The sequence below is a fragment of the Hyperolius riggenbachi genome, chromosome 4 (assembly GCF_040937935.1).
Source record: "Hyperolius riggenbachi isolate aHypRig1 chromosome 4, aHypRig1.pri, whole genome shotgun sequence".
In the NCBI taxonomy this organism is placed as follows: domain Eukaryota; kingdom Metazoa; phylum Chordata; class Amphibia; order Anura; family Hyperoliidae; genus Hyperolius; species Hyperolius riggenbachi.
Window position 1 is genome coordinate 490,104,099 of NC_090649.1, and position 22,936 is coordinate 490,127,034.

General features: G+C 44.7%; 1 protein-coding gene across 6 annotated transcripts in view; it reads right to left on the reverse strand.

Annotated features, from left to right (window-relative positions):
* The window catches only part of SRBD1 (S1 RNA binding domain 1), a 308,196-nt gene that overhangs the window by 179,649 nt on the left and 105,611 nt on the right, over positions 1-22,936 (reverse strand). For all 6 annotated transcript variants that reach the window (XM_068233032.1, XM_068233030.1, XM_068233027.1 and 3 more), the window contains one exon: positions 19,692-19,799. In XM_068233032.1, the coding sequence (XP_068089133.1) occupies positions 19,692-19,799 (108 nt within the window). The remainder of the gene's footprint in view (positions 1-19,691; positions 19,800-22,936) is intronic.

The following is a 22,936-nucleotide window of genomic DNA, read 5'->3' on the forward strand; positions in this document are numbered from 1 at the left end:
CTGATAACAGACACTTTTAGCAGTGAGGATGAAACAGAGAGCAGGGTAAGTGTTTTCTCTAATGTTCCCACTGATTTCTATGGTAAAATACACAAGGGTGCTTCGTCTCTGGTTCCCTTAAAAAGACAAAGAGGATTTTATTTTGAAACTGACAGATTGTTTGTCTATGTGTGTATCGTGTAGTATATGTATCATAGTCTAGGGCCAATTTAGGGGGAAGCCAATTAACTTATCTGTATGTTTTTTTGGGATGTGGGAGGAAACTGGAGTGGCCGGAGGCAACCCACACAGACACGGGGAGAACATACAAACGCCTTGCAGATAGTATGGCTCAGTATTCTAGAAAAAAATAGTTTAACTACAAAAATATCTCCACAGAAACCAGATATCTGCTATTACTTGCACAGACATCAGTGGGAGTGTCAATATAAAATGTAATATCTATCTAAAACGACCGCAAAATCGAAGCACAATAAAGGTTTCAGTTTATTGGTAAAAGTTTTTTTTTTTTAAAGTATAAAAATAAAGTTGCACAATTTATGGGACTTCACTCCTTCACGCACTGCATCGAGATTCCTTTCAGTCGAAAAAAAAAAGCACATCTACTTCCATTTCTACGATTGCAGAAGATTCCTTCTCTCCTAAATGCACTTTCCGGGAGATTTTCAAAGTCATTTATCAAAGCTCTTCTAAACAATCAAGGAATAGCAGCTGTCTTTTCATCGAGATTGCGTACATCCCAAACACGACAAAAAAAAAAAAAAAAGGTAAAATAAAAAAGGGCTTTGGTGGTAACACATGACACTAGCACCACCTAGTGGTCTCTTTGTCAAACAACAAAAATGTTAAGACAACTCACAAATATGTTAGAAGAAAGATTTTATTCTAATCTCAGACAGGGTCAAAGTGTTATTGTATATACAGATATGGGAAGATTTATGTCTCAGGAAGAGTAAATCAGAGGCAATTGTCTCCTGTCTACCTGCATGCTGAAGACATGTCACTGAGTTAAAAGAAAGAAAATGTGCAAAATAAAAACATTGCTTTATCTACATAAATATTGCAAATTGGTGGGGATATCCCTAGAAAAGATAATTTACTATTTTTTGAACCTAGTTGTTCTTCTTTAATTAGTATCACATTTCCAAACATGCCATCAGGCCTTCAAACAATTTAAAGGGAGAAAACTTGCTGTCGGGTATTATGCTGGGAATACACCATGAGATTGTTTGGCAGATAGATGGTTCAATAGATAATTTCCGACAGGTCCAATCTTATTTTCGATCATTTTTCTGATTGATTTTTCATAGAAGTGAATGGAATTGATCAGATAACCGATCGGACAGTAAATCTGCTGAAAAATCTCATTGCATGTTCCCAGCATTACTATGTGTCCCACACCGAGCAAAGGAGACAATTGTCTTCTGATGAGATACTTCATGCACACCTGAAGCGAAAATAAACTTATGATACCGTATAATGAATTGTATGTGTAGTAGAACAGTTCAGAGGTTCATGATTTCTGCTTTGTTTTATATTTTAACCAGCTAATGGCAAACTGACTTATTAAAACACCATGCTTGAGCCTGTTAACGGAAACAGGACGTTTTAATAAGCCGCTCGCTCCCGCCGCCGCTCCGCATCTGTGCACGCCGCTCCCGCCGCCGTTACCCATTGGGACTTCGTGTTCCGTGATTGGGGAAGAGGACCGAGCGCGGTCCTCTACCCAAACGCCATGCCTGGAACGAATGGATGTTACCGTGATCAGCTGTCATTTTTTTTCACCTCGGATGTACTTTAATCAGTACCACTCAGGACGGGGGTGCGAGTGCCTGTTTGTAGGTGGAGGAAATAGACATGGAAGTGCTAGCTGTGGCATACATGCGGTCAATCGTGGGGGCATGCCAGAATTGTTACTACAATAGTGTTATTACAATATTGTACAATTGTTACAATTGTTGTTACAATAACAAATTACAATGGTTGTTACGATAGTGTTACAACCTCTTGTTTGAACATTATAAGTTCTTGCTCAGTACTTATTACAGCCTAAGCCCACTGACGCAGTTGTATCCGCTTCTGTCCACTTTTCAGTATCGAACTGAAAAGTGGATACAACTGGGTCAGTGGGCTCAGGCCCTTAGTGATAGGAAACTAGATTCAGTGTATACAGTTCCCCATTACAAAAATCTGCCACCACCGCTTCGGTGCCCTTTCAATCATTGTAAACTTGTCTCTATGCCCCTCACTAGCCCTATGCAGCACTTTAGCAAATACTTATAATAGAAGAATTTGGGTACTGATGAGTAGGGAGGAACGATGACATGCAAATATTTCTGAGTTTATGCAGGATTATTTAAAACTACTGGGAACTGTTAAAAATATATATATACCCCGAAGACCGGTGGCTCTGTACCGCGCGCGAGAGAGAGTGCTCGCACAGTACGGAGCTGCCCATTTTCCGAATCCTCCTGTGACAGCGCTGGAACAAGGGATCTGCGAGAGCCTTCCCTTTCCTTAAAGGGGCACTATGGCGAAAAATTTTAAAATTTAAAATATGTGCAAACAGACAAATAAGAAGTGCGTTTCTTTCAGAGTAAAATGAGCAATAAATTACTTTTCTCCTATGTCTCTGTCACTTACAGTAGGTAGTATAAATCTGACAGAACCGACAGGTTTTGGACTAGTTCATCTCCTCATGGGGGATTCTCAGGGATTTATTTATTTTCAAAAGCACTTAGTGAATGGCAGTTGCTCCGTCCAACTGCCAAAAAACTGTGTAGCGAGCAGGGAAGCTGGCCAGCATCATTGTTTAAATCCTTTTCAGGGAATGTCTTTGTAAAGAATAAAAGCCTTGCTGAGAATCCCCTCTGAAGAGATGGACTAGTCCAAAAGCTGTCAGCTCTGTCAGATTTCTACTACTTCCTGTAAGTGACAGCAACATAGGAGAAAAGTCATTTATGGCTCATTTTACTCTGGAAAAAACATACTTCTTATTTGTCTATGTTTGCACATATTTTAAATTTACATTTTTCGCCATAGTGCCCCTTTAAGTATCTATTTGATTTTATTTTTACCGGTTCCCACTCACGTGACATTTTTCAAGTCCCACTTAAGCTGGCCACTAATGGTCCAATTTGTAGCAAAAAATCGTTCGAGCGATCAGAAATTCTGATCGGATTGGTTGTAAATAATCTCCATTGGTGGACACAATCGATTATGAACGAGTGAAAAAAAATGTCGCCCGAATGAATTTTCATCGAACGAAAATTTGGATTTTCTTGGTGGTCGTGATAGATAGGAAGCAAAGATTGGTTAGTTGATGGTGTAGTGAACGATTTTTCGTCCGATCTGAATTTCTGATCGCTCGAACGATTTTTCGCTAGAAATTGGACCGTTAGTGGCCACCTTAAGGTTTAAACTGATTGGTCCATTTTCAAACTGCATACATTTGCATACAAATTTATATAATCCTGCATAAACTCAGAAATATTTGATCATCCCTACTGATGAGTCATTTTGTATCGTGACTACTACTATCACGGTTTTAAAATAGGGTTAAAATTAGTAATGCAAACATGATGCATTATTCACCTGAACGCTTTATTTGATAAATACACTAAAACTTTGCACACTCTTTTGGTAAAACATTTAAAGAGTGAAAATAATGTAATAAAAAAGTGCTTCATTTTTACAGAAATTATGTATAAATGATTTAGTCAGTGTTTGCCCATTGTAAAATCTTTTAAATCCCTGATTTATATTCTGACATTTATCACATGGTGACATTTTTACTGTTGGCAGGTGATGTAGCTGCTGCATGCTTTTTTTGGCAGTTGGAAACAGCTGTAAACAGCCATTTCCCACAATGCAGCAAGGTTCACAGACAGGAAACTGCCAACAGTACGTACTTTTGTTTCTTGTGGGAGGGGTTTCACCACAATATCAGTCATACAGCGCCCCCTGATGGTCTGTTTGTGAAAAGGAATATATTTCTCATGTAAAAGGGGGTATCAGCTACTGATTGGGATAAAGTTCAATTCTTGGTCGGAATTTCTCTTTAAGACCATTTTACTAAGGTTCAGGGCCCTTTTACACATCGTGGGGTGCGATTTGGAACAAAAGCACCGGAGCCAAAAAGGCCCACCGCATGCAATAGTTACATTTATAAATAACAAAGAAATAAATTAAAGTTAACATACTTTATTTTTTACTGTAGTGGACATCTGATCATGTATTTTTTCATATGCACACAGTTTAAAGTCTCTTTAAAGAACATCCGAGGTGAAAAACTGATGAGAAAAACAATTGCATCTATCCTCCTCCTCCTCCTAAAAATGACCTTTTTTTAGCTATCCCAGTTTTATTTTATATTTAAATCTAGTTTTTACGGTTTCCTTGTCTTTGCTCAATTCATTGAAGTATGCCAGAGTTCAAATCTATGAATTATTGACCCTTTTTATCTCTTTCCTGCTCTCAGATGCCATTTACTGACTGAAAGTTTTATAGCTGTAATTACTTATCAGTGAGGGTTATGCTATAGTCTGACCCAGTCCGAACAGAAACTGTCACTTGCATACCTGATTTTTAACTCTTTCAGGCAGAAAAAAAAGGAACACGGCCTAGTTATTTGTGTGCTAGGCACTGTACATACCCATGTCATGCTGGGAGGGCCAAACTGTTTTGGCACCTTAGCCTCGATCTCCAAGCCAATGAGACTGCAGGGAAGCAATCACATGGGGTAAGGGGGGAGGACCAGATGTCATAAATCACCACCAGAGATTGATGGGGAAGAACTGCTTTCCCCATGACATAGAATCCAAAACAGTGCAGCACTGGAGGAAAGATGGAAGGGTCTGTCAGGAGTCCAGAAACTCAGTGACCTTTTATACACACCCATTAAATACAAGCAAACAGATAACAGGTGAAGATGATAAGGTGGCCATTCACTGGTCGATTTGCCATCAGATCGACCAACTGACAGATCCCTATCTGATCGAATCTGATCAGAGAGGGATCGTGCGGCTGCCTTTACTGCAAACAGATTGTGAATTGATTTCAACATGAAACTGATCACAATCTGTGGAGCTGCCGCCCCCTCCGCGGGCGCTCTACTGTTTAAACTTCCTGCCAGGACAGGAAGTTCAGTGAAGCTGGAGGAGCCGAGCACGGAGAAGTGACAGCGGGGATAGCGGGGACTCGCGCCGGCGAAACAGGTAATGTATTGCCGCTAGCGTCGGTCGTCGGGCATTCGAACGCCGCTATCAACGTACTCCCGACCCGCCGGTGATCGAGTGAAATCTTCCGCGCGGACGGATCGACGGAAATCGACGGAAACAATTGATTTTGGACGGAAATTGATTGTTCTGTCAGCGTTTGCGCGACGATTTCACAGCAGATTTGATCACAGCTGCTGTATATCGGCAGGAAAATCGTTAGGTGTATGGGCCCCTTTAGTCTTTAACAGCCATTAAAAACCGTTTGTGTAAAGTTTTGTGCACGCTATCAGGCCAAATCACCAGGGTAGGTAAACGTTTCATCAAGGTCATTTGGGTAGTTTGTGTAACGATGATTTAAAAAGAGTAAACACACTTGTTTGGCAGAAAGTGGCTTCAGCCAACCACTAACCATGAGTGAAAGAAAAGTTTGTTTTATCCATATTCTATAATAAGTGGTTAAGAAAGCTTCAATTCTGCCAGGGTATATAAACTTATGAGCATAATTGTATGCTTCCTCTGCAAGCTGCTGCACGAGAGGATTGCTTATCTGTAACTTGCTTGTGCATGGCTGCAATGCTATAGTATCAACCACACTGCACTGAAATGTGGACAGAGGAGTACACTTTCAGTACTTAACCTGCTTTAACTGGTGAGGCCTATGTTTCCTGTGTAAGCTTCTGCCTGATTACTGACGGAATTGCCTGTTATCTAGGACTTGCGTGTGCATGGCTGCAACGCTACAGTATCATCCAGGCTGCACAGAAATGTGGACAGAGGAGCACACTATCAGTACTGTGCCTGCATTACCTGGTGAGACCTATGCTTCCTGTGTAAGCTGCTGTCAGATTACTGAGGGAATTGCCCGTCATCTGTGACTTGCTTGTGCATGGCTGCAACGCTACAGTATCAGCCAGGCTGCACAGAAATGTGGACAGAGGAGCACACTATCAGTACTGTGACTGCATTAACTGGTGAGACCTATGCTTCCTGTGTAAGCTGCTGTCAGATTACTGAGGGAATTGCCCGTCATCTGTGACTTGCTTGTGCATGGCTGCAACGCTACAGTATCAGCCAGGCTGCACAGGAATGTGGACAGAGGAGCACACTATCAGCACTGTACCTGCATTAACTGGTGAGACCTATGCTTCCTGTGTAAGCTGCTGTCAGATTACTGAGGGAATTGCCCGTCATCTGTGACTTGCTTGTGCATGGTTGCAACACTACAGCATCATTATTCAGGCTGCACGGACATGTGGATGGGGAGCACACTCAATACTGTACCTGTATTAACTGGTGAGACCTATGCTACCTGTGTAAGCTGCTGTCAGATTACTGAGGGAATTGCCTGTCATCTGTGATTTGCTTGTGCATGGCTGCAACTCTACAGCATCATCCAGGCTGCACAGACATGTGGACAGAGGAGCACACTATCAGTACTGTGCCTGCATTAACTGGTTAGACCTATGCTTCCCGTGCAAGCTGTAGGTCGAGATATTCCCGAACGATTTTCCAGACAATCGACAATTTGAGCACCGAGCGGTCATTTCCGTGATATCGCGACGTGGGTATAGTCACACGACCACGCGAACGCCACATTAATGACCGTCACGGCAGATCGGATTGCTAAGACCTGCAACGACTCCTACTCAAAGTACCGCGATCGCTTGAAGTCTGGTTTGCTTCCGCCGTGTAGAGTTGCATGACATCGTGCATAGTCACGGGCAGGAAAAAGCGTCACTTGACAACAGTCATTGAGGAGACGTCGCAGGACCCGTCGGGCGGCGAGTACTGAGCTTCAGACACTGCCTGTGCTCGCTTGCTGAAGCATAAAAAAGAAAAGAAAAATGACTTCCAATTATTGACTTGAGTATGCCAATTCTTATATAGTAAACCTCTGATATAGTAAACTACTTGGCCCAGTCTCTTGGAGTTTAATATAAAGGGATTCTACTTCTACTTGTAAAGTCAGGACTTGCAGTGCACGTTGCTGCTGTTCTTCCACGTCCAGCAATGAGCGCGTCTCCTGGGTGCAACCACGTCCTCCTGTCTGCTCGTCTCTGAGCCATGCCCTCAGAACATCTTGATAAAAGGGAGAATCAGATATCTGTCTTTAGCTTGTCTGCAAACGATGACATTTTTCGGTAGGAAAAGGGTCCAAATGGCAGGTGTCAAAGACCCTTAGCTTCACACGTGACGCTAGGAGGCAAGAAAGACCGTGCTAGCGTGTGCTCATGTCAGAGCCACACAGAGCTTCACCGCGAGACCGCAAGTTTGAAAAGAGCAAACCTCACAGCCTGTTACATCAAAGCCAGCGCCGGCCTCGGCCATCAGAGCGGAGAGCTTCCTGAACATTCGTCCTGAGGAGAAATGTGCGTTTTCACGGGCCGCTGAGAGGAGAGAAGAGCCAGTTTGACACCTCACAGGCCTGAAGGTGACAGGTACCTGTGGCTGCCCCTCTCTGGCGGTATTGACAGGACGTTAGCGCAGGTTCTGTCAGGCTGCGTCAGGTGGGAAGGTGTTACAGCTGAGGAAGTCTAATGAAACTTTCAGAGGCCGCAGAACAAGTCACTTCACATAAAAGCACAGCAGAGAAAAGGAGCAGAGGCCGGCTAAGCAGTGAAGGGAAAAGGAATGCTATTTGCCAGCTGACAAGCGAGTGAGAAGAGAGGAGCCTCTGCTGATTAGGGGCTCGCTTCACGGTGTACAGCACAACATGGCGCTCTCACCACAGCGCTAAACTTGTCATTTCTCCAGCGCAAAACGGGAGCAAATGTCTGTTTACTTTGGATAAAGTCTCCTTAGCTTTTTATTAATCCTCTTAAGACTAAATCTTAATATAAAATCAGCTGATGGCTCTGTTTGAAAATAGGAGTGAAAGGTGGGGCATACATGAAATAAAGGCACCTGGAAAAAAGGGCGCAGGGGATGGCCGCTAGTAGAATATCACTGTAATTAGTGATATTCTCTTGCTGGATTCTGATAGTAAAATAACGGTTATGTTTACAGATATTTTACTATAGCTAAACCTAACCCTACTCTCACACAGAACCATTTCCTGGTGGTGCCTAACCTTAGGACCGCCCTGGTGGTGCCTAACCCTAGGACCCCCCTGGTGGTGCCTAACGCTAGGACCCCCCTGGTGGTGCCTAACCCTAGGACCCCCCTGGTGGTGCCTAACCCTAGGACCCCCCTGGTGGTGCCTAACCCTAAGACCCCCCCTGGTGGTGCCTAACCCTAAGACCCCCCTGGTGGTGCCTAACCCTAAGACCCCCCTGGTGGTGCCTAACCCTAAGACCCCCCTGGTGGTGCCTAACCCTAAGACCCCCCTGGTGGTGCCTAACCCTAAGACCCCCCTGGTGGTGCCTAACCCTAAAACCCCTATGGTGGTGCCTGACCCTAAGACCCTCCTGGTGGTGCCTAACCCTAAGACCCCCCTGGTGGTGCCTAACCCTAAGACCCCCCTGGTGGTGCCTAACCCTAAGACCCCCATGGTGGTGCCTAACCCTAAGACCCCATGGTGGTGCCTATGCCTAAGACCCCCCTGGTGGTGCCTAACCCTAAGACCCCCCTGGTGGTGCCTAACCCTAAGACCCCCCCCCCCCCCCCCGGTGGTGCCTAACCCTAAGACCCCCATGGTGGTGCCTGACCCTAAGACCCTCCTGGTGGTGCCTAACCCTAAGACCCCCCCGGTGGTGCCTAACCCTAAATCCCCCCTGGTGGTGCCTAACCCTAAATCCCCCCTGGTGGTGCCTAACCCTAAGACCCCCCTGGTGGTGCCTAACCTTAAATCCCCCCTGGTGGTGCCTAACCCTAAATCCCCCCTGGTGGTGCCTAACCCCTTCTGGTGGTGCCTAAACCTAAGACTACCCCTGGTGGGAGTACATTTGAAATCGGCGCCGGTAGACTTGGGCACAGGATACAGCGCTATAAGGCTGATCCTGCTTCTGCACAAGTCCGGGCCGTTTTAATTACTATTCCCCCTCCAAGCCGCCATGGATAGTGGGGGAATGAAATAATTCGGCTTCCAGCGATTGCTGGAGGCCGAATTATTGTGTTTTTAAGCAACCTCGGCTCCGTCTTGTGACGGACCCGACGTTACTCACTGAGCGCTGCAATAGGAGTGCTTCCTATTGTAGTCTATGGAGGCGCCGCCTGCGCCCAAATCTAGCAGTGCTGAAAAGCACTGCTCCGCCTGGTGGTGCCTAACCCTACAAACCCAGTGTAGTCTAACCCCAAGGGGGGGGGGGGGAGGAGTACATTTATACACGAGGGGACAGCGCTGGGGGTTTTGACGCATTCGTCCCGATATCGCTTGCCGTTACCACAGCGCACCCGATTGACCGCAAAGGCCTACTATCTTGCAGCATGTCCGATCGATGCATGCAACTGATTTGGGCCCGAAATTGGTTGCATCGTTGATCGGGCATGCACTTGGCAGCACAGATTTTCATCTGATTATCGAATTGGATGGTCGATCGGCCACCAAGTCGAGAGCTGTATGGCCACCTTTATGTATAAAAAAGAAATGTAATTACAGTCAAGCAAGGGAAGCTCTTCCTTTCAAGTGCCCAGGATTTCGATGGGAAAGGATGTGCTGAGGTGAGTGGTCAAAATACGTACAATCATTAACCCTCTGCAGTCAGACACTCACAACAAGCTGGGACTCTAGTAATGTTGATAACGTAATTATTATTATTATTTATAACGTAATGTAGAACAGAGGCGCCAAAAGGATAAAAACAGTTATTAAAAAGTTTTAAAATGCTTATTATTTATTTATAATTTATAACCCTTGCCTACCCTTCCAAATAAGCACATAAAGGTATTCTATATCCTCCCAAATAAGCACATACACCATTACAAATCACCTGGTTCAAACAACAATATACAACAAACTCAATTGCATCATGATTTTGTGTTTCATGTATGTATGGTTTTGGTTCTAATGTACACCATTTTGTGCCTCTGTCCCCAGTTGTGTACTCCAACTTTTTAGTGCCTGATGAAACGGGTTTAGGCCTGTGAAACGCGTTGCAACCCCCTGGAGTGTACCAATAAATTAGATTTATCTCTAATACACAGTTTCTTGTGTCTGCTTGCAGGAGGTAAGTCCACCACTGCCTCCAAAGCATTTTTAAACTTTTTAAGAACTGTTTTTATCCTTTTGGCGCCTCTGTTCTTCATTACGTTATTATTGATATCCACCCCTGGTGGAGGGGTATACCCCTTTCTTTTTCCTGTCTACAGAGAGGAACTTCTTAATCCTGAGTGGGGACAGGTTAATCTCCTCACCTGCTTATACAGTGGTTGCCTGGGGGTAACCCATGTCTGAGTATTATTCTGTACTCATTTCATTAACCCATCAATACTTACTACACTATAGCAGGCTTTCGGTTCTTTTTCTTTTACATCTAGTAATGTTGAAAACATCTGGAATGCAAGTTGCACTTGGTTGCACTAAACGGAGGATATTCACTTCCAAAATGGTTTGCATGAAAAACATTCCGTTCTTGGCCCTTTCACCAGCGTTGAGGTTTCTCCATTCGAAAGGGTCCCTACTCTACCCACAGCAGTATCACGGATTTGCACAGACATAAACCTGATAACCACTCCTGGCAGCCACTACATAAGGTCAGACACCCAGATAGTAGCGAAATGATGTTTGTTAATGGTAATGCACGATTTACAAATGTATCGATACAAGTGAGAACATTGCAGACATTGAACGTAAGATTTTAAAATTAGGCTCAGATTTACAAATCAATACACTCGTTTTACTTGTTTTGTCTCCATTTTAGAAGGCAAAACACCGCACTGCAACTCTAAAAACACAAAGGAATGACACATCGCTTGTCACATATTCAGCACTCAGTATGCACTGAAGTGCTATTACGATTTGCAGAGAGGATGATAAGCAGTACAGAGAAACAATTTAGAATATGAGACCAAGCATTGATCCGCTTACACTGCTTGCCTAGGCCAATTGGATCACAAGACATTTTCACCATCATGGGACTGAGGGGAACATCGCTATTCCTTTCTGTGGTATTTTTTCCACTTCAAAAATATATTTTTACACATAGCGCAGTGTTTTTATTTTTGCCATATTCCGAAAAGAAAGGCAAGTTATATAAAGTACAGATCACCACTTAGTACACAGGCTCCTAAAACGAAAGACTTGGCAATGGCATACTGTTCCCAGACAGACATTTTGTGTGCCTTAATCTAGTGGGAACACTGGCGGGATTCACAACCGGTACTGGCAGCGCCGTGTGAAGTAGCGAGTCGCTGTAGGAGATTTCCTGATCACACAAGGCTTTGCTGGGATTTTCCAATAAAACACCCATTACCTGACAGTAACAGAAAATAATCACAGGGGGAGGATCAGCCAATGGCAGCGCACTCCCGGAACATGTGACCACCCCTGACCTGGCTTAGCTGTGAGCAGTATTAATAAATAACAACATGGCAAGCAGAGATGTGGGCTAAGAAAGCCCCTGAGGCTGTTTGCACTGGCCTTACACTGAGGCAATCGCTCAGCTTATAAGAAGGAAAGGTAAATAGAACTGTTTAAAATCACTAAGTCTTGAATAGCCGCTTTAATTCCGACCAGCAATGCGAGCTGATCCGCTGTCCTCTGCAGCGCACATGGAAGTGATTTCACAAATAGCTCATTCAAGAGAACCGGTCACAGCACAGCTTAGGGAGATTAAAGGGGAACTGTAACGACATGTAGTAGAATGCAGTAAATTACTCAGGATGCCCAATTTCACATTAAATATCCTGGTTTCAGCATCAGGAACACTTCCCATAGCTATAGGTTTGTGTATATTGGTATGCAGTTCCACCCTCCCAGTGATACTTAAGCCGATTTTTCCTCCCAGTGCATTCTGGGAAACCAGCTATATTTTTGTAATGTATTTAGAACAATTTTTTCTTCTTAAACAGTTCTAACCAGCAGGGGGACTGTTCCGCATGATAATAAGAATATTCTTAAACCCTACTTAATAGCGGCAGTTTACTGTGAATTTCTAGAACTGCACTACTGTACAATTAAGTGCAAATCCATCCCTAAACTGTCGTAGATTAAAGAGGATCTGTATTGGAAAAAAATGCCCCTGGGGTGTACTCAGCTCGGGAGGGGGAAGCCGCTGGATCCTATCGAGGCTTCCCCGGTCCTCCTCTGTCCCACGGCGGCAGAAACAGAGCCCCCCAAAAGGCGGGGATTTAAATATTGACCTTCCCGGCTCCAGCGCAGGTGCAGTAGCGTCACTAGGCTCGGTCCACTCTACTGCTCATGCGGAAGTCTCCTGCGTTTGCGCAGAGTCTCTTTAAGAAATGCTTAAAGGGAACAAAAACTGAGAGGGATATGGATGTTTCCTTTTAAACAATACCCTTTGCCTGGCAGTCCTGCTGATCTCTTTGGCTGCAGTAGTGGCTGAATCACACACCTGAAACAAGCATGCAGCTAATCTAGTCACACTTCAGTCAGAGCACATGATCTGCATGCTTGTTCAGGGGCTGTGGTTAAAGAGAACCTGTACTGAGTAAAAATATTTAAAATAAACACATGAGGTAACTTCAAATGAACATGACATAGTTACCTTGCCATCAGTTCCTCTCAGAAGCTCACCATTTTCTTCTGATAATTATCCCTTCCAGTTCTGACAATATTTTGTCAGAACTTAAATATATCAGTTGCTGTCAGTTACAGCTGAGAGGAGAACTGATGTGCCAGGTAATGTCCATGTTTCCCTATGGCTCAAGTGGGTGATGTTACAGTTTAACTGTGTGCTGACCAGAAAGCTGTTATTAGTAATGGCCATTTTCAAAATGGAGGACGGAAAATTCCCTTGATCACTGTAAACAAACAGGACGCGGGACAGGAGAAAGACACTGAGGAGTAGACTGCATGGGAGGTAAGTATGACTTGTGTATGCTTATTTTGACTTTTCATTTCCAGTTCAGGTTTTCTTTAAACGTATTAGAGACACAGGATCAGCAGGCGATTCAGGCAACTGGTATTATTTTAAAAGGAAAAATCCATATCCTTCTCAGTTTAGGTTCCATTTAATAGCACTTCTACAGATTGTGCAGCAGTGCAGGCTAGACATGATTTGTGAAGGGCTCCTCCCCCCTGCTGAATCCTGTGACGCTGTTCTGTGCTTGAAGGAGTACTGTAGGGGGGGGGGGGGGGGGGGGGAATGAGTTGAAGTTACCCGGGGCTTCTAATGGTCTCCCGCAGATGTCCTGTGCCCGCGCAGCCACTCACTGATGCTCCGGTCCCGCCTCCGGTTCACTTCTGGAATTTCAGACTTTAAAGTCAGAAAACCACTGTGTCTGCGCAGCCGCGCCTTCGGTTCCGCTGACATCACCAGGAGTGTATTGCGCACGCCCAGTACAGTCTGCACCTGCACAGTACGCTCCTGGTGACATCAGCGGGAGCGAGGACACGGCCACAGAGGCGCAATGGTTTTCCCGACTTTAAAGAGACTCTGAAGTCTCCCTAAAATTAGGTTTTTATTTTAAAAACCTCATTAACATTATAGTCCGACCTAAAACGCCACAGAATCACGGCTGAAAACAGCCTCGATCACCCCAAACTCACGGGGGTACACGGCAGGCAAAATCCACGACTTTCTTGATCGTGGATTTTGCTGCCGCCTCTATGCGTGTCAATCAGCGCGCATCTCCGCCTCTCCCCGCCCCTCTCAGTGAAGGAAGACAGAGGGGCAGGGGAGAGGCGGCGATCCGCGCTGATTGACACGCATAGAGGCAGAGCTGCACTGCCTCTATGCGGAAGTTGCCTGTCCCTACCCCCCTTGAGTTTGGGGTGATCGAGGGGGTTTTCAGACGCGGTTCTGCGGCGTTTTAGGTCGGACAATAATGTTCATGAGGTTTTTAAAATAAAAACCTCATTTTAGGGACACTTTAGAGTCTCTTTAAAGTCGGAAATACATTCAAATGTATGGACAGCACCAGTACCGTTTAGCATCGTTTGAGCAAACTTCATGTCAACCCTAGGGTCACCCTGAAAACCTCAGGTTACTTCCAGGGTCATTTATTGACATGCCTTCTTGTCCCCCTATGTGGGTGAAAAACACAGATCGTTGCCAAAAGCCACCAAATGATTTTCTACACAATTGCCAAAAAGCATTTGGGTGAGACGCCATAGGGTGGCCGTGTGAACCAGGCCTTAACCACTTGAGGGCCAGAGATTTATACCCCTTCAGGGACCAGGCGATTTTTTACAATTTAGCACTTCACAACTTTTTACCAGTTTATTGCTCGGTCATACAACTTACCACCCAAAAGAATTTTACCTCCTTTTCATCTCACAAATACAGCTATATTTTGGTGGTCTCTGATTGCTGCTGCAATCTCCAATTTTTCTATTCATTAAAAAAGACTTTATTTAAAGCGGAATATAACCCTGCATTTCAACTTTGCTCTAAAACATTATTTACAGCATATTATATGCAACCAGCATTTTTTTTTTTACTAGACCAGCATTGGAAGGGTTACACACAAAGCTTTAAAGTTCCGTGGATAGAAATGCAGACGCATCCGAAGTTTATACTCGCATATAAGCCGACCCCCCAACTTTTACCTGAAAAACCAGGAAAAAATGATTGACCCCCATATAAGCCGGGGGTAGGAAATGCTGGATTGGTGCAGGCCGCGTGATCCCCCCAGTGTGTCTCAGTATAGCTAGTATAGTGCCCAGTATAGGTAGGTAGTGCCCCAGTATAGCTAGTATAGTGCCCCAGTATAGCTAGTATAGTGCCCAGTATAGCTAGTATAGTGCCCAGTATGGGTAGGTAGTGCCCCAGTATAGCTAGTAAAGTGCACAGTATAGCTAGTATAGTGCCCAGTATAGCTAGTATAGTGCCCAGTATAGCTAGTATAGTGCCCAGTATGGGTAGGTAGTGCCTCAGTATAGCTAGTAAAGTGCACAGTATAGCTAGTAAAGTGCACAGTATAGCTAGTATAGTGCCCAGTATAGCTAGTATAGTGCCCAGTATAGGTAGGTCGTGTCCAGTATAGCTAGTATAGTGCCCAGTATAGGTAGGTAGTGCCCCAGTATAGCTAGTATAGTGCCCCAGTATAGCTAGTATAGTGCCCCAGTATAGCTAGTATAGTGCCCAGTATAGCTAGTATAGTGCCCAGTATGGGTAGGTAGTGCCCCAGTATAGCTAGTAAAGTGCACAGTATAGCTAGTATAGTGCCCAGTATAGCTAGTATAGTGCCCAGTATAGCTAGTATAGTGCCCAGTATAGGTAGGTCGTGTCCAGTATAGCTAGTATAGTGCCCAGTATAGCTAGTATAGTGCCCAGTATGGGTAGGTAGTGCCCAGTAAGGCTAGTATAGTGCCCAGTATGAGTAGATAGTGCCCCAGTATAGCTAGTAAAGTGCCCAGTAAAGCTAGTATAGTGCCCAGTAAAGCTAGTATAGTGCCCAGTATAGCTAGTATAGTGCCCAGTATAGGTAGGTAGTGTCCAGTATAGCTAGTATAGTGCCCAGTATAGGTAGGTAGTGTCCAGTATAGCTAGTATAGTGCCCAGTATAGCTAGTATAGTGCCCAGTATGGGTAGGTAGTGCCCCAGTATAGCTAGTAAAGTGCACAGTATAGCTAGTATAGTGCCCAGTATAGCTAGTATAGTGCCCAGTATAGCTAGTATAGTGCCCAGTATAGCTAGTATAGTGCCCAGTATAGGTAGGTAGTGTCCAGTATAGCTAGTATAGTGCCCAGTATGGGTAGGTAGTGCCCAGTATAGCTAGTATAGTGCCCAGTATGGGTAGGTAGTGCCCCAGTATAGCTAGTAAAGTGCACAGTATAGCTACTATAGTGCCCATTATAGCTAGTATAGTGCCCAGTATAAGTAGGTAGTGCCCCAGTATAGCTAGTATAGTGCCCAGTATAGCTAGTATAGTGCCCAGAATAGCTAGTAAAGTGCCAAGTATAGCTAGTAAAGTGCCCCAGTAAAGCTAGTATAGTGCCCAGTATAGCTAGTAAAGTGCCCCAGTATAGCTAGTATACTGCCCAGTATAGCTAGTATAGTGCCCCAGTATAGCTAGTATAGTGCCCCAGTATAGCTAGTATAGTGCCCCAGTATAGCTAGTATAGTTCCCCAGTATAGCTAGTATAGTTCCCCAGTATAGCTAGTATAGTGCCCACCAGTATAGCGCCCTCCCCACTCCCCTCGCCGCTGCTATTACCTGCTCAGACAGCCAGCAACAGCTTCTTCTAATCCGGGTTCCCCTCTCCAATCCATGCGTAATACCGGTGTTTCACAGCAGCGCGCCCGGCGCCCTGCTGTGACATTACCAGGGGAACCGCTCTTTCCAGCCTCCTGCCTCGTCACAGCAGCAGTGCCGGGCGCGCTGCTGTGAAACACCGGTATTCTGCATGGAGATTGGACACTGGAACCCGGGTTAGAAGAAGTGGCCGCTGGCTGTCTGAGCAGGTAATAGCAGCAGCGGCCGCGGGGGGGGGAAGAGGGAGGTTCTGGAGCCACGGACCACCACCACCACCACAAACAGGACTCGCATACAAGCCGACCCCCCAACTTTTGGCCCCCTTTTTGGGGGTCAAAAATTCGGCTTGTATGCGAGTATATAGTGTAGATAGATACATTTAAGTAAACACAATGTAACAAGTGTGGAATGTGACACACACTCTGACTGTGCAGGAGCTGGAGGACAGCCAGAGAGTGTGTAACATTCACCACTTGTTACATTGTGTTTACTTAAATGTATCTATCTAAACTTCGGCTGCGCCAGCATTTCTCTCCACGGAACTTTAAAGCTCTGTGTGTAACCCTTCCAATGCTGGTCTAGTAAAAAAAAGAAATGCTGGTTGCATATAATATGCTGTAAATAATGTTTTAGAGCAAAGTTGAAATGCAGGGTTATATTCCGCTTTAAAAAAAAAACCAAAACACTTTCCCAACAAAATTGGCCGTAGACTACGTTACGTACACCACGTGATACATACATAGACAGGACTATAGCAGGCATTAGATTGTGAGCCCATCAGAGGGACAGTTAAGTGACAAGGCAGTTCCATGTACAGCGCTGCAGGAGATCACAGCGCTATACAAATTATGTTCCCCCTGTATAAGAAAAAAGCTCCGATCGCGGGCTGGCAGGCTGATCACTAGTGCCGGCTCTGTTTATTAACGGGCGCTCGCGCTAGCTCCCGTCTAATCTCGCTACTCGCGGACAAAAACAAAAACATCCCACAGGACCCTTGAAATTAGCATTAAAGCGGATCCGAAAAGAAAATCTAACCATAGCAAGTAACTTGTCTATATATTTTCTCTAAAGTTTAGATGGTTTACACAGCAAATCTAGCTGCAAAGAGCTTCAACAGTGTATGCTTATTTCTTCCGGTTTGTCATCATTACACAGGCAACTCTGCCTCTGAAATCTCAGCAGCTCCCGGCTGGTATCACCGCCTCCTGCTCCCCACACTGAGCTTCCATGAGCATTTGCTGCTGTGGTCGCGGCTCGTTTAGTTTATAGGCAATTAGGGCATTAAAACAAAAAAAGTATTTGACTTGAGGAATGCTTTATAAAATATATTTAAGGGGCAACATTATGAAATATGTTAAAGAAAACCTGAGGTGGGATTTAACCCATTCAGGTTCCGTCGTTTTCACGTGAGAAATGTTCACCTCCCATTCATTAGCCTATAACTTTATCACTACTTATCACAATGAACTGATCTATATCTTGTTTTTTCCGTCACCAATTAGGCTTTCTTTGGGGGGTACATTTTGCTAAGAGCCACTTTACTGTAAATGCATTTTAACAGGAAGAATAAGAAAAAAATGGAAAAATTCATTATTTCTCAGTTTTCAGCCATTATAGTTTTAAAATAATACATGCCTCCATAATTAAAACTCACGTATTGTATTTGCCCATATGTCCCAGTTATTACACCGTTAAAATCCCCTATGTCCCTATCACAATGTATGGCGACAATATTTTATTTGGAAATAAAGGTGCATTTTTTCCGTTTTGCATCTATCACGATTTACAAGTTTAAAATAAAAAAAAATATAGAAATATTTCATCTTTACATAGATATTTAAAAAGTTTAGACCCTTAGGCAAATATTTACATGTTTTTGTTTTTTTTATTGTAATGTTTTTTTTTTTTTTATAGTAAACATTTTATTTGCGTAGTTTTGGGAGGGTGGGAGGTAAACAATAGGTTTGTAATGTAAATGTGTGTTGATTTTCATTTTTTTTAATTTTCAGTTGTAGTATTACTTTTTGGCCACAAGATGGCGGCCATGAGTTTGTTTACATGACGTCACTCTAAGCGTAACACACGCTTAGAGTGACGCATCGGGGAGGGAACGGCCAGAAAAGGCGCAGCTTCCGAGAGAAGCTGTCGCTTTTTCAGCGGGGGAGAGGAATCAGTGATCGGGCACCATAGCCCGATTCACTGACTGCCTGGCAACCGAATCCGCAGCCGGGAGCGCGCGTGCACGCGCGCGATCGGCCGCGGTAGCGCGCATGGTTCCTGGACGTAGTTTCTACGTCCAGGAACCAAAATAGGTTAATAATGTTAGTGGGGCACTGAGGCTGGTTGTGCATCCTATCACCAGCCTCTGTTGCCCTATTGTGTGCCCCCAGGCCCCCCTGCGCTCTGCTGTCCCCTGTAACAAAAACCGCCGTGCTAGTAGTGACACAGCGTGTCGCCAGCAGGCTGTTTACCTATGTGGTGCCTGTCACCGCCGCTCCCCCGTCTCCTCTATATCAGAGCTCCCCGCCCACGTCCCTTTCCTCCCGCTGATTGGAGGGAAGGGACGTGGGCGGGGAGCGTCAAAGTCATACAAGCAGGGCCGGAGCTACCAAAAATGGGCAATTGCCCCAGGGCCTCAGAGCCTGTAGGGACCCACAAGGTGTCCCTCCCCCATCTTAACTGTTGCTCCCCAGGGACTCTGCAGAGTCTGTTAAGTTGGCAGGTGATTTGGGGAGAGTCAGCAGCCAGCTCAGGGGCCCAGGAGGGAAATTTGGCTGCAACAAAGGGCCTCTAATGATGCTTTTTGTCCAGGGGTGTCTGTTGGGGGGGGCCCCAGGCTAATTTTGCCCTAGAGCCCAATTGTTACTTGAACCGGCCCTGCATACAAGCACCTAAAAGATCACTGTTCAAGCTTAGGTCAACAACTCTGCACTTTTGAATTTAGTTTCCCACATCACGCTATCCCTCTTCGACATGAAGTCACCCATACGTCCAGCAACCAATAGTCTCGGCTGCAGAAATATGTGGTGAACAGTGAATATATTAATTTGTCAATAAAGACTTTGGCCATAACTCACATCATCATACTGGTGAAATCACTTATCACAAAACATCAATTTACACCCCTTTTTTCCACATGAAACCCTGTGGGGCGTGTCATACATAAATAAATAATCATACAAAAAAAAAAAACAACTCATAGAGGGTTCTTACCAGTAGACAACATTAAGGGGAGCAAAAAACTTCCTTTGAATCAGGTCGGCGAAGTAGCGTTCAGTTTCTCGGCATGCAGTTCCATTGCCGATAGCAACGGTGAAACAGCTGTAATGGACAAATATATGCAATTATTATGTCATTCGCCATATGCAAACATATTTCAAAAGACAATTTTGAAAGACTTACGTGACATAAGAACAAAATGCATGAATACAGGGAGTCCCCAACTTAAGAACACCCAACCTACGAGCAGCTTGAAAATTCAAAATTCAACAATTTTTATTTCAAAAAGATCTCGCAGGGTTTTTTTTTTTTTGGGGGGGGGGGGGGGGGGTTAGACTACAATGCAAACACTACATTGATTGTGAGCCCCTATGAGGGACAGTTCAGCGACAAGAAAATATACTCTGTGCAGCGCTGCGGAAGATGACGGCCCTATCTAAATAGTAAATAATAAAAAATAAGTATGTGACTTTCTTTGTTTTTAAAGTCGCGGGTTTGCTTTAAAATGTACAAAAAGTGTATGTGTATAGATGAAAGTGTAGTGCAGAGTTTAAAAACTATTTTTTCTTTAATTTTTTTTCAAAACCATTTTCTCAAAACTACAAGGTCTTTTTGAAAAAAATGTGGCTTGTTCTCACTTGTTTTTGCTTTGCTCAAATGTGTTTTTGCAATTTAAAATTGTTACTGTAAAAAACTGTTACTGTTTTGTTAAAAACGGTTACTGTATGTTCATAATTGTGCAAAAACAAGGCAACATTTACAAATGGACTATGCAAGATCAATTCAATTTCCATAGTTACGTCGAATTACAAAATGTTATGTGAAGCGCAGCGCAAACAAAATTAGCACAATACGATCATCAATATGACAGTAGGGGGCACAAGGGGGATGGAGGGAGGCAGAGAGGGGGGCACTGGAGGCACAGGGGGGCGTAGAGGAGGCACAGGGGACAGAGATGGTACAGCGTTTCGCCTTATGGACAAATTCAGGTTAAGAGCGAACTCACAGTCCCTATCCTAGTCGTTAAACGGGAGCTAGCTGTATATGAACCTATATATGAAGGCTCTGATGAAAGCGTACTGCGCAGCCGCGGATCAAGGCGGCGGCCATCTTAGGGGTGGAATGACGATGCGACCCGTTCGGTAGGGTCGGGACAAGCCCTGGGGGAACTAAAAGGACTAGAATGACGGCGGAACGGAGGACGTGGAGGGCGTCCTCCATGGATTCCGCTGAGAAAAATGTTAAGTGCCATTTTTGTCATTTTGGCCTCGTAAGTCCTTTAAACAGAAGATTACAATTCTTTGCGATAGTGGTTCATTAAGTAGTAGTAGTAGTAGTATATTCCCATCGATGACAATCTGTGCTCTCCCGCGTTCTTGTTCCCTTCCAGCACTGAGCAGGATACATGCGGAGTCCTTCCTCCTAATGAATCAGAAAGGCTCCTTCAACAAACAAACAGCAATAAATAAGATTAACTCCCGTCCCGGCGTTTACCAACAATCGTGACTTGTGGAGCGGCGCGGCTTTCCGTGACCTTGTGCAGAAACACAATTATCCCGATTCATCCTATAAAGCTACAGGTCAATACAATTAACATATAATTGATCAATTAAGGTCTCTCCAATTATCCCCGCGGCAACGTCCTCTGATAGGCAAAGCCCTGAGAACACGGCAATTACCTGAGATGTAATTATTGCTGCGCTATCTATTATGTATAGTTCCGCTAATTAACCTATTTCCAATTATCAGCCAGACGAGCGACTTACGCGTTTTAAAGCTTCTTTTACCAGGCAGAGGAGGAGCTGCAGATGTCAGATGGGGGGAGAGGAGATCTGGAGGAAACGTGTTCAGGAATACCGACGCAAGGTGGAAGTGCCCAACCAGCTTCACTGGACTCAGCTTCCAATAGCGGTAACATTTGTAATTCCTGCTTATTAACCACTTACGGACCACAGGCTTAAACCCCCCTAGCGACCAGGCCATTTTTTACAATTCAGGTCACTGCAGCTATAAGGCCGCCCTGCAGGGCCATACAACTCAGCACACAAGTGATTCTCTCCCCCCTCCCCCCTTTTCTGCCCACCAACAGAGCTTTCTGTCGGTAGGCTCTGATCGCTGCTGCAGGCATTTTTTTTTTTATTATTATTAATTTGAATCTTTTTTTTTTAAATAAATGTTACTTTATTTTTTCTGCAGTCCCTCCTTCCCCGTCAGCCAATCACCACGATTGGTTGTCATAGGCATCAGCCTATGAGAGCCGATGTCTCTTCAGCCTCTCCAGAGGACAGCCGAGTGACACGACTGTCCCCACTACAGCACTGCCGTAGATCGCAGCGCTGTACGGTGTAAATAGACAGTAGTTTTGCTGTCTCACAGCCTCCTAGCGGCAATCGCCGCTGGGAGACGGATGACTGAGAAGCGGGGATGCGCGCGCATCTCCGCCCCCAGGACTTCCCGCCAATTGGCGTTGAGCGGTCAGCAAGGAGTATAAAATGTTATTTGAATTATAATAATAATCCTATACAGTAGAATCCATTTATAGTTAACTCCAAGGGAACAGAAAAAGTAGTTTACTATATCAGAATTGGTCACACATTGTATATGCATACGGGCACATTTGCTGGGACCTGAGGACTGAGTTTACTACGGGATTTTTTAATGGGCAGGCCTTTTTAGTAGTAGTAATAATAAAAATAATAATAATAATAATAATAATAATAATAATATGCTCTTAAAAAGTAATCACCTGCACAACTGTTAAAAGAAAACTGAAGCAAATAAAAAGCTTCTGATACTTACCTATGGAGAAAGAAAGGCTCTGCGATCCTGTAGGGCCTTCCCTGTTCCCTCCTTCCAGCGCTGTTCTCCCCATTTCACGTATTCCCCAACTGGTCAAATATACCTTTGGGGACACTTGGAGGGCTTAGGGAGCAGTCGGGTTCCCGGGTGGCATGCGCTGTACAGCATGCAAGACAGGTGGCATGCACAGTACAGCATGCAAGACAAGTGAGCATGTGCAATATGGAGTCACCTATCTTCAGGAGCTTTCGAGGGACACAAGTGCTCCTGAAGCTTTCTGAGGGCTCCCGGGGGTGGAGTACCTTCCCCACGGACAGTGCTGGAATGAGGGGACAAGGAAGACGCTATAGGATCCAGAGCCTTCCTTCTTCATAGGTGAGTATAGATAGTCAGATGAGACCCCAGTATTAGCCCGCCCCCTTCCCCAAGTATAGCCAGGC